The 12,440-nt window shown below is 46.7% G+C and overlaps 1 protein-coding gene across 1 annotated transcript; it reads right to left on the reverse strand.

The window, feature by feature from the left end:
• Window positions 1–1,351: 1,351 nt before the first annotated feature.
• MRPL55 (mitochondrial ribosomal protein L55) lies at window positions 1,352–12,123 on the reverse strand. The gene is made up of 4 exons (XM_034759783.1): window positions 10,308–12,123; window positions 9,915–10,112; window positions 3,414–3,615; window positions 1,352–1,626 (listed from the first exon to the last, which is right to left on the reverse strand). The coding sequence occupies exons 2-4, from the start codon at window positions 9,938–9,940 to the stop codon at window positions 1,480–1,482; spliced, it is 375 nt and encodes a 124-aa protein (XP_034615674.1). The 5' UTR covers window positions 9,941–10,112; window positions 10,308–12,123; the 3' UTR covers window positions 1,352–1,479.
• Window positions 12,124–12,440: the final 317 nt, after the last annotated feature.

Here is a 12,440-nt window from a genome sequence, read left to right on the forward strand (position 1 = left end):
TCGACACCAGCTGAGGCCCCTCCCCCAGCCTGAACCCAGCCCTGGCCCAGACCTGCTAGGGAAAGCGCCTATCCTGCGCTCCAGCCCCAGAGCTGCTTGGGGGGTGGGAGAAGAGAACCGAACCTCTCCCCTTCCTGTAGCCCCAGAGCACCCTTCTGAACCCCAAACCCATCCCTGGACCCACCCCAGAGCCCTTACCCCCTGCCCCCAACCCTCTGCCCCAGGCCTGAGCCCATCTGTGGCCCCACCTCCAGCTAGAGCCCTCACACCCCTGCACCTCAACCCTCTGCCCCATCCCTGAACCCCCCATCACCAGCCCCCACCTCACAGCCTACACTCCCAGCCAGAGCCCTCATACCCCTGCACACCAATCCTCTACCCCAGCCCTGAGCCCCCTCCCACACTTCTAACCCCTTGGCCCCACCCTCATGAATTTTGTTATATGCACCAATATGGAGGTGATGTCTCACATATCACCTCCATATCATTGCACATAACAAAATTCATTCCACACATGGATGGGAAAATTTAGAGGGAACATTGCTGAGGATGTGAGGGAAATTCCCAAACCTGAGCAATTCTTTTTAGGTGACAAATCTGAGGAACTGTTCCAGATTGAGGTGTCATTAGAGGTGGTTTTGGAACAAATTGATAAACTAAACAGTAGTAAGTCACCAGGTCCAGATGATATTCACCCAAGAGTTCTGAAGGAACTCAAATGTGAAATTGCAGAACTACTAACTGTAGTTCATAACCTATCATTTAAATCAGCTTCTGTACCAAATGACTGGGGGATAGCAAATCTGATGACAATTTTTAAAAAGGGCTCCAGAGGTGATCCTGCCAATTACAGCTCAGTAAGCCTGACTTCAGTACCGGGCAAACTGGCTGAAATGATAGTAAAGAACAAAATTGTCAGACTCAGAGGAACATAATTTGTTGGGAAAAAGTCATAATGGTTTTTGTAAAGGGAAATCATGCCTTCCCAATCTGTTCATTCCCTCTGGGGCACCTGGCATTGGCCACTATTGGAAGACAAGATACTGGGCTAGATGGACCTTTGGTCTGACCCAGTACGGACGTTTATATGTTCATACAAACATAGGACTGGAAGAGACCTCGAGATGTCATCTAGTCCAGTCCCCTGCACTCATGACAGGACTAAGTATTATCTAGACCATGAGATGATCACAGTTGAGGTATTTTTGATGAGTCGGACTGGAGGATCTTGCATGCCACTGCCCATACTGTATCTGAGTAGTGGATAAACAGAGCCTTCAGTCTCCAGGACTGTCAGTCCAGTAGCTTTCACCAACACTAAATAACACATACATACAAAATGAAACAGGTGCACAGAAGAGAAAGAAAATCTTTACTCAGCTACGAACTTTCTCCTTATAACAGTAAGTTAGTCTCCTTCTCTGCAGGCCCGGGTTGCCAAATCTTCCCTTTACACTTCCACAGATCCTCAGAACAAATTCATTTCTTCTTCCAAAATTTTCTGTAATCGTCCAAATTAAAATCATCCAACACTTCCTCCGGTTTGCTCTTAAGCCTTCTGGAATCGCGTTTCCGTAACCTCGCTTTTCTTTCGGCCTCAGAAAGAGTGTTAATGTCTACAGGCATCTGTGGAGGGGAACAAAAATTAATAATCAGTCAAAGGCATCCTATTCAAATACCTCAGTGTTCAAAAGGAGAGGAGTTTGCTGCAAAATAAAAATCCCAATAGAGGTTAATCAAATGGGAATTTTATTAATTACAATTCTCTTACTGATTGCTGGGGTTTCACTGGTTTGGGGGCAGATGCAGAAGTTATTCTGCATCATCTGTTATCCTGAGGATGCATGATGCAGTAGTGAAAGGTCATCAGAATACAAGCATTTAACCTTCCAACAGGGGTTGACTGGGCAATGGGAAAAGTACTGTGGTATGTAGAGGCAGCAGTTATTAACACTGTGCAAAATAAGCTGAAAAAAATAATGAATAAGTGGGAGGAGGGATTGGATTTCTTTTCAATTAGGAAGATTGCATTTTTAAGTGGATTTATTACTGGAGAAAAGTGTTGGGCAAACAGCTCTGTGAAATGTAGTCCTGTGCTTATCCACACTAGAGATACAGCACTGGCTACTTCTCACCCCACCAGCCATGGTGCATCAACCCTGACTTGGATGGACCACATCTAGGCATGCAATGATAATTCAATTGGACTCATTCAGTACTAGGCCAATAAGAACCATTTGTGGTGGTGGTGTTGGGTTTTGTGCTGTGGGCACCTACTCACTGGGAGCTGACCCAAGACCCAGTAAACTTGTATGTAAGATCCATCAGATGGCAATGACTTTTAGTTTTGGGACTTGTTTTGTGCTGGTGACCTAAAGGTGAAAGGCATTTTATCCTATTACTAATCCCCTGAACCATCCAGATTCTGACCCACCTGCTCTTGTATTCAAGTGACTTTCCAAGGAGTAAAGGGGTTTGGTTCCTGGAATCACCACATTCCCCCTCAAAAGGGCCTGTATCTCAGAGACCTGTCTTTGGCCAGAGGAGGCTGAGATCAGCGGGAAGGAGGGAGACAGGGGTTGCCTGAAAAATGCCCGGAGCATGAGGTGGCTTCTGAACTGTAACTACCCACAGGACGCAGACAGGGCATTCATTACATGGGTAGGGGAAATTTCAGCCCCATATTCTTATAAATGGGTGAGGGGAAAATAAAAAACTCTGAAGATTAGCCCCCTCCATCTTCAGTAATCCATCTGAAGGGAAGGGAGCACCCTTCATCATTCAGGCCACCACCTGGAGCAATGTTAACAGGCTCTAAAGGGAGATGCAGCCTGCCCTCAACAAGCAGGGATTAATGAATGTAACTTGGCACTCTCAGGGTGGAGGCGGCTGGGGAAGCAAACTAGGAAGAAATTGGGATAGAGCTGAACACAACTTTCCAAAAATCCAATGTGATTGCTAATTAGTACTACTTCTACAGCTTTACAAAGTATTTATGATGTAGGAACACTGGAACAGCCACCCCAACGGTATCTAATGATCCGTCTAGCCTGATGTCCTGTTGAAGAGATGACCATTAAAAATACTGGAGGCTCTACCTCCTTGGAGGAAGTTAATTGAACCTCGTGTTTCAGGATATGGAGACAACTCTGCCCCCGGACAAATGGATAAGCGCATTTGGAAGTTTATCACCTTTCTCTACAGCATCAAAGTGGTCCATCCAGTCTAATATCCTGACCACCACTGATTTGATCCAATATGGCAAATCCTACGTGTGCATCAGTGACTGATACAGGATGCTTCAGAGGAAGTTGTAACTCCATCCTTCTCATTATGCAATATTGTGCAATACTCAATACAACCTCCATCCCAGCAATTCTATTAAAAAATAGATTTTGCTCAATATTTCTTACTGTAAGTATCCGCCTTGGCTCCTTATAGCGGATGTGAATAGTAGATCCATCAGGCCTGACCAAGAGCACTGGGTAGGACCTGCCGTATGTCTGCCTCTGAATGCGGGCGATGGACGTCCTGTTGGAGTTATGTTGGCTGAGGGATGTATGCAGATGGCAAACAATGGGTAGTAACCTGTGCATTGCATCCTGACGCAACAAACTAAAGGGAATTCAAACAGGCCAGGGTTAGTTATTCTTCCCCTCCATTCCACAGGCAGGCAGAGAAAAAGGTAGTCAAGTTCAGTAGACTAACATCAGGGCCAGCTCCAGCTTTTTTGCCGCCCCAAGCGGCGAAGAGAAAAAAAATAAATAAAAAAGATAAAGCCGTGATCAGCGGCTGCTCTACCGTGCCGCTTCATTCTTCGGCAGCAATTTGGCGGCTGGTCTTTCCCTCTGAGAGGGACTGAGGGACCCGCCGCCAAAGACCCGGACGTGCAGCCCCTTTCCATTGGCCACCCCAAGCACCTGCTTCCTGCGCTGGTGCCTGGAGCCAGCCCTGACTAACATACATGACTACGGTCTTACCAAATTCATGGTCCATTTTGGTCAATTTCACAGCCAGAGGGTTTTAAAATCTGTCAGTTTCACTATTTCAGCTGTTTAGATCTGAAATTTCAAGGTATTTTAACCATGGGGTTCCCGACCCAGAAGATGATCGTGGGGTGCAGGGGGGAGAGTTGCTGTTGTAGGGGGGCCAGGGGATTGCCACCTTCACTTCTGTGATGCCTTCACAGCCGGGCAGCAGCCCTGGAGCTTCCTGCAGCAGGGAAAGAGGCTCTCAGAGTTGGAGGTGAATCTGATCTCCCTGTGCTGCTGGGAGTGCCCTGCCGGGGGCTCCTAGCTGCTAGCCCCAGCCAATGGTGGATAAACGCATGGGCACTCCAGGAGCCGTTGGGGGCAGAAGCCCCACGCCCAGGCAGCCTGAGGGGTGGAAGCCCCGAGCTCAGCTCCGGGGCTGCTGTAGTGCAGAAGTGAGGGTGTACCACCCTCACTTCTGTGCTACCTCTGCAGGCAGGTCTGATCTCCCCACCAAGAGCGGCCGTGCAGGGGAAGGACAAGTCCTGTCCCTCCCCAGCTCAGCCCAGACTAGCAGCTAGGAGCTCCCAGCTAGGGCACTCCCAGCAACACGGGAGATCAGATTTCACAGGGAAGGGCTTATTTTGTGGTCTGTGACATGTTTTTCACAGCTGTGAAACTGGTAGGGCCTTATACATGACACCATGTCCAAGAACATGGACTAGAGCTGGAAGAAATTTATAGTCCTCCACCCAGGCTACTTTTAAATGTCCCAAGCAAAGAAGCTTCCACCACAACCCTGGTAATATTAATGATGATGAGCATTTACATAACATTTACCTTCAAAGTGGTTTACAAATATTAAGTAATCATATTCGCAACAACAATACTTTTTGCTTATACTACATTTTTACACAGGATGTAAGGCATTTTTCAAAAGAAGGCAAATGTTTAATGGGGAAAAACAACAATCAAGGAAATTGAACTACACAGTATTTAAGTGGCTTGGGAGGATTAGAACTCAGGAGTTCTGTGCACAGATGAACAGACCAAACCCCTGTTTCATATCCCACAATCGGACAGATCTCATCTGCAAATCCTTGGTCCTGTAGTACAGCCTGACATTTTAATGATCAGTTTTTCTTCCTTCAAATAAATAAGTAATTTGTTGATGACAGGCCTCCAGGACGGATTGCACTAGGCCAGTGATTCCCAAACTTTAACAACCTGTGAACCCCTTTCACTAAAATGTCAAGTCTCGCAAACCCCCTCCTAAAAATGAATATTCCCAGGGATTTTCTCCTTTACCTGAGTATAAATTATAAAAGCAGTGATCTTGGAAATATAAAATTTGTTTTTATGAAATGCTTATTACACACTATTTATTATTACTTATTATTTATAATTACACTATTTTTATTACATTATGAAAACGGCAACACTCTTCCAAGATTTTACTTCCGTAGCTTGTATCACTTTGAATAAGCCTGTTATAAGACAAGGCTCCTATGTTTCATCAAGGAGCATCAGATGTGAAACAGCATGAAGGTATTTAAGAAGCTAACTCAGAGTTCCTCCTACATAAGCATTCAGGTCTTGAGCAGTCCAGGAAAACAACGCACATTACAACAAAGCTTAAACTCGTTCTTCATAATTTTAAAAACATTGACGTTGTGCAGTCTATATGGTTTTATAAAAACATGATAATAAGTGAATATAATGTAACTGGGATAGTTTTAGAAAAATATGGTAAAAAGTGAATATAACTGGGATATGCTTCATGCAAAAGGTCTCTTGTAAGGTATCATTACAAAGCTTATAATCTACTGAGTGTGATCATCCTATTTGTATAAATGTACCACTCTTGTATCTAAAACTAGAAATATAAAATATAACTGAGGACCTATTGTAATTATGTAAAGTGTGGGCCATTAATGATGATTTGGAATCTTGATGACTCCTATGGTCTGCAGATGGCTGTGTTTACCTGTGAGTCTTCCTGTATATGTGTGTGCTGTCAAGTGAGTAATGAAGTCTTGCAGTGACATGTGATCATGTTACCTGAACTGGAATCCATCTTTAACCTGGTGCTTTTCCGGGGGGGGGGGACCCAGAGGGACAAAGGGTTCCCGCCTTATGCGAAAGATATATAAAGGGGTGGAAGAGAACAAAGGGGAGAGAGGAGCCATCATGAAGAATCCCCTAACTATCACCTGAGCTGCAACAAGAGCTCTACCAGGGGAAAGAATTGTGCCCAGGCCTGGAAGGTGTCCATCCTGAGAAAAACTTACTGAAACATCTCTGAGGGTGAGATTATCTGTATTTAGTTTGATTAGACATAAATTTGCACATTTTATTTTATTTTGCTTGGTGACTTACTTTGTTCTGTCTGTTACTACTTGGAACCACTTAAATCCTACTGTCTGTATTTAATAAAATCACTTTTTATTTAGTAATTTACTCAGAGTATGTATTAATACCTGGGGGAGCAAACAGCTGCGCATCTCTCTCTATCAGTGTTATAGAGGGCGAACAATTTATGAGTTTGCCCTGCATAAGCTTTATGCAGGGTAAAACGGATTTATCTGGGTTTAGACCCCATTGGGAGTTGGGCATCTGATGCTAGAGACAAACACATTTCCATAAGCTGTTTTCAGGTAAACTTGTAGCTTTGGGACAAGTGATTCAGACCCTGGGTCTGTGTTAAAGCAGACGGGAGTGTGTGGCTCAGCAAGACAGGGTGCTGGAGTCCTGAGCTGGCAGGGAAAACAGGAGCAGAGGTAGTCTTTGCACATCAGGTGGCAGCTCCCAAGGGGATTTCTGTGATCCAACCCGTTACAAACACTAGCTGCCTATTTAATTTTAAAAACAGCAAAAAATATCCACCTTCCTTTCCATTTCTTATAATGAGTCTTGGAGTTTAAATCTCCTCAGTGTGATAGATGTGCTTGCTTTGATCTGCTTAGCTCTTGGAAGTCCAGGGGCTCCAGGCTGCTGGCCCTGTGCTGTCTGGGGTCCCTGGGGACAGCTCTGTCCGCCATTAGGGAATTCCCCCCCGAGAACCCTCCAGTTTGGGAACCATTGCACTAGGCTAATTTCTATCATGTGACTAGAGTTCACAGGGCCCTGGATCACCAATCTTCACTGAAAAGCAAAGTGAAAATAGTGTGAACAGCAAAAGTAAGAGGGTACAGACAGGCAAGGAAAATGGTTAGAGCCATGGAAAATCTTCCTCATTAAGAGGCAGTGTAAAGATCAGACTTTTTAGTTTAGAGAGAAGAGGAGCATGAGGGGACACAATAGAGGCACATGAGATCTGGTTTCATTGGTCCTGGAACTCTTAATTCAAGTGAACAATACCACTGACATTCCCCAGAGTGCCATCTGGAGTGCTGTGTCCCCTTAGCTCTCCAGCCTGGCATGCCTTTTACAGTGTTTTGCTGACGAACAGCAGCCCCTCCAGGCTCTCCTCACTCACAGCCACCAGCATGCAAAGTCACTCCCAGCTGAAGATATGAATGCTGTGCCCAGCCATCCATGAATTACATACAGGAGGACACCATGCATACCCCTCAGCCCCAACCTTGCTCCCCAGAAACGTGCATCTTATGCTGTTCAAGACCCTCCCCCGGACAGTATAAGCTCATAGATAGATAGGCTTCATTCCAACAATGGGTAATGAATATGCACTAGGCTTATTGACCTAAGATTCTCAAGCACTTCAACCAAAACACACAGTTTAGATAAATCAATAAAACAAACAAGTTTATCTAGAGAAAGACAGATTTTAAGTGATGAGAAGTATAATTGAGTATAACTCAGGATTGGTTACAAAAGAAATAAAAAGATAAAACTACAAGCTAATTCCCAAATTTTACCAAGGCTAATAGCCTGAGCAGGAATACATTTCACAGGCTGCATCCCTTTCCAGCATGGGACCACTCCCCACCTTTGTTCAGTTCTTTGAGACTCATCATTGTCATGAGCAGAGAGATGGAAGGAGGAGAGAAATGGCTATGGATATTTTTCATCCCTTCCTATACCCCAATCCCTTGCTGGGTCATGGGGTCAGGCAGTTCCATTGCCTACATGAGCTCCAAACTGCCCTTCAGATGAATTGTAAATTTCTTGTTTACAACTCCCGCCCTGCTGGAGAAGGTCTGATTGAGCCGGTAATGGCTCTTTAGCCCTTTGCTGATGTGTCTCTGAGAAATTGGTTTGTGGGTGTTACCAAGAACTACAAGTTTCAGTAACAATCATATAGTAAAATTTCAATTTTATATGCAGTGTTGTTACACACATTGCTGGGGGAATTCTGTGCCAAAAAAATAAAAATTCTGCATATAACATTTTAAAATTCGGCAAATTTTATTTGTCAAAACAACACTACATAATCACACCACTTTCAATTATTTTGGTAATTTATTTTAAAATACCTGTCAACAGGTATGTCTGTAACAATACAGACACACAAAAATTCCCCCAGGAGTTAAAAACCCCCCTATGACAACCTAGTTCCTCTCCCACTCCGCAGAACCCACAACCCTTCCCGAGTCCAGCCACGGTGCTCTTCCAGCCAATATACCTGAATCCCTCCCCCACCAGAGCCCAGCCATGGGGGCCTCCCTAGCCCAGATACCCACATCCCCTCCACTCCAGAGCCTAGCCGTGGCCCCACCAACCACACCCACCCCCCTACTGCCCAGGGATCCAGAAAGAGAAACAGCCTGTTGCTGGGTCCCAGCCAGGCTTGTGTGGAGTTTCCTGCGTGCCATTATCTCCTTCCCTCAGGGCGTATAGGGAACTACAGCTGCTAGGAACTCTCTACTCCAGGGGTGGGCAAACTTTTTGGGCTGAGGGCCACATCTGGGTGGGGAAATTGTATGCAGGGCCGCGGCAGAGGGTTGGGGTACAAGAGGGAGTGCGTTGTGTGGGAGGGGGTGCGGTGTGCAGGAAGGGGCTCAGGGCAAGGGATTGGGGCAGAGGAGGGGTGCGGACTGCAGGAGAGGGCTCAGGGCAGGGGGTTGGGGGGGTGGGGTACAGGAGGGGTTCTGGTTCCGGGGTGGCAGCGGCTGCACCGGGGCCAGGGCAGGCTCCCTGCACCGCTCCCGGAAGCGCTGCGGCCCCTGGGGGCCCTCTGCGAGCACTGCCCTTGCCGCGCCTCCAGGTACCTCCCCCGAAGCTCCCATTGGCTGCAGTTCCCCATTCCCGGCCAATGGGAGCTGCAGGGGGCAGTGCCTGGAGCAAGGGCAACGCATGGAGCCCTCAGCCCTCCTGCCCAGGGGCTGCAGGGATATGGTGCCAGTGGTGCCACGGGCCGGATCCAAAGCCCCAAGGGGCTGGATCCAGCCCGTGGGCCGTAGTTTGCCCTCCCCTGCTCTACTCTCTCCCCTGGCCCAGTGTTTTCTATGTGCAAGCTGGGCTCTGCCAGATCCGGTGGCCCATAGTGGCGGCCAGCAGCACTGCAATCCATTTCTGTGGGGGAAAGGAAATTATGTGCAAAAAACATTAATTTCTGCAAAATTCTGCATTGCGCAATCTCACAGAATTCCTCCAGGAGTAACATTTCTACGTTACGATAATATTCAGCGGATTATGAGTTTTCAAATGATAACTCACAAGGCATACTTTGTACAAAATATAACATAAAATGGTGAACATGGGGTACAGGGTGTCACAGTGACTGACTTCACAGGGGCAATCTGGGCAATGAGGGCTGCAGGATCAGATCCTGTCATAATGAGAATAACTACAAACTTTATTCTTAGTCATAAAGGGTCTGATCTTTTGAGGTACTGACTACCTATTGCAAGGAGGTGAGTGCTGTCAACTCCCACTGAAGAGAATGCCAGATTGCCCATTTATTCCATCAAAATTAACACACCATGACCAACATCAGCCAGCCCTTTAGCCAAGTCACAGTATTTGATATGTGAAGCTTACCCCAGAGTCCTGCTTACTGCTGCCATCCCGCTCTTAGGTAGAACCACAAAAGTCCAAGGAACTAGTTCAACAAGGGCTTTGTCTGCAATACTGGATTTAATCGCTGCATGAAACTATTCCATTAAGTTCTTCAAGGTAAGTGATCCAACTGTTACACCACAGCTCTGCACCATACACGTTCTTCTCTTTGTAGGTAACCTAATGACCAAATGGACCAAAAAGAGATGGATCAAGCAAAGCAGCCTTTTCTTGCTACTTTAATCAAATCTCTTCTGAAACTGCCCATTTTTTAAAACAAACCTTGCAATTCTGGGGTACCTCATTAGCATTTTGGAAAGTGCTTTAAAATAAAAAGTTAGTGTAAAGGAAGATTCTGAGAACTGAGGATTTCACCTTCTTTCTCTGAAAAATTATAGCGTATGGCTGCTCAAATCAAGCCAATCTGTGCTCTGCATTCTTCGATCTTTCCAGGTAACAACAGTGCAACTTTCATTAAAGCAGAAACAGAAGATAAGGCAGATATCCAATGTATGACATTTAATTTTCTGCAGCAACATTTCTCGTAGCCATTAGCAAGTTCACTTAATTCTTCATCAGATTTTATTATTAAGCCTTAGGAAAATAAGCTAATTTCCAAACACACGTCATCTGGAAACTGGCTAATTTCTAGAAGCCACTGGAGTTGCTGCACCAAAGGAGAAGAGCTGTTTTCTAATGGCTGACAGATGGGTCAAATTGGGACTCTGCAATAGAGAAACCCATCTGGCTCTGCCTCTCTGCTCTCAAAAATCTCCCTCTCCTCCTCTGACCCTGCTCTCCTGCTATGATGGTGGTTAACAACTCCTCCCATACGCCAAGAACGAATACAGAGTTCAGAGCTCTGTGTGGCAACGCAATAATGGTAGCTGAGAGGAGAGAATGAACGGCAGGAGGAAATTGCTTTGGCAGGGAGGGATCATTGGTGGTGGAGGGAATCGCGTGCCTGGTGAGGGGAAAAGGAGAGGTACCCAAAACATGTACTCTTCAGTATCCCAAGGGTTAACACCTGCTCCATATTTCAGTCTAACTGCACCTGCAGGGTTAGTGTTGATCCTGTTGTACAACATCAGGTCTGTCATGTGGGGTTACAGGTGTAATCACAGGAGGGGAGCAGCAGAGCCAGCACACATTTCAAACAGCTGGCTATAGCCCTGAATGCATAGGGTAGGCTGCAGTGTGGCCCCAAACACCTCATACATTGCTATCGACCCTCGCATAGGAAGAAGTTATTTTTCCCCTTTTACTACAGTGGGCCAAATTTGTCCCTGGTTGAACTCTTTAATGGGGTGACACCAGGAATGAATTTGGCCCAATATTTTCCACATATAAAATCTTTTAGCCATTCTGGTTACAGTATCGAGGGTACTGTGTGAATTTTAGACACAAATTAACCAAAACCTGTCCATATTGCAAGCTGGGATCTCTGGGTAGGAGCCTCCTTCCTATAACCTTCCATGACTAGTCCGTGTAGCAGGGTCATGACTAAGCTCACACGCAACAACTTAAGACTGCAATAGCTTTTCCACTTGTCTGACTCTAAAAGCTCCCTAATGCTCCCATGTAATGGAGTTATAGCCTGCCCCTGCCTTCCCTGACCCCGCTCTGCATGTAGCGCACACATGCTAAACACATTACTATGTGTTATTTGTGTTGTGACAACACCTGAAGGTTTCGAACAGGATCAAGCCCCATCACAATAGGGTGTTGTACAAACACCTATCCAATTAGGAGCCCCCAGCACAGGATGGATCAGATCTTATCTTGCACTTGCAAGGACAGATTAATTGATTGAGGTATTATAACTAGAACTCGTATGATCCTAAAGCATCCCAACAGTGGGAAACTAGGAAAATAAAACCTACAAGGGCTGAGAAAAAGAAGCAGGGCGAAGCAGGGATAGAGTGATAGGCAGGGTGACAGGCTGGTGTAGCAAGGCAATAGGCAGTGACAAGGGCAGGGTGACAGGCAGTTATAGGGGCAGCCAGAGCAGGGTGACAGAGATGTGAGGGAGGGCCATGAGGATAACAGGTGCCCCAGAGGGCATGGCAGGAGAGGGGATGCGGGAGGCAGGTCACCCAGGGAACATGGGGGCAATAGGGCCAGGGTCATGGAGGTAGCAGGACTATGGTGCACAGAGAGAGCTAAGGCAGCAAGTGCAGGGGGTGTAAAGCCATGGGTCCAGAGGGAGCTGAATGAAGTAGCAGACATGGGGGTCATAGAGTCCTGGGATGTGTGTGTGGGGGGGAGGGGCAGGACATGGGGCATAGAGGAGGCTGAGGTAGCCAAGCACAAAGGGGGGACAAGCCGTGGACCACAGGGTGGGCTGAGGTAACTGCATGCTGAAGTAATAGGTGCAAAGGGCATAGGGCCCTGTGGCACAGGGGGTGAGGTAGCGGGGGGATGAGGGGGGAGGACAGACCATGGAGCCCAGAGGGGGCTGAGGTACTGGGCACAAGGGGGGGGGGCTGAGGTACTGGGCGCAGGGGG

This window comes from Trachemys scripta, chromosome 2 (genome assembly GCF_013100865.1).
Source record: "Trachemys scripta elegans isolate TJP31775 chromosome 2, CAS_Tse_1.0, whole genome shotgun sequence".
Lineage (NCBI taxonomy): Eukaryota > Metazoa > Chordata > Testudines > Emydidae > Trachemys > Trachemys scripta.

Excerpts from the sequence above, each read along its gene's own strand:
- MRPL55 (XM_034759783.1), bottom strand. The coding sequence starts at position 9,940 with ATGGCAGCAGTAAGCAGGACTCTGGG. Across the intron at positions 3,616-9,914 it reads GCAGTAAGCAGGACTCTGGG|TTTGTTGCGTCAGGATGCAA; the intron begins GTAAGCTTCACA and ends AATTCCCTTTAG. Across the intron at positions 1,627-3,413 it reads AGCCAAGGCGGATACTTACA|ATGCCTGTAGACATTAACAC; the intron begins GTAAGAAATATT and ends TCCCCTCCACAG.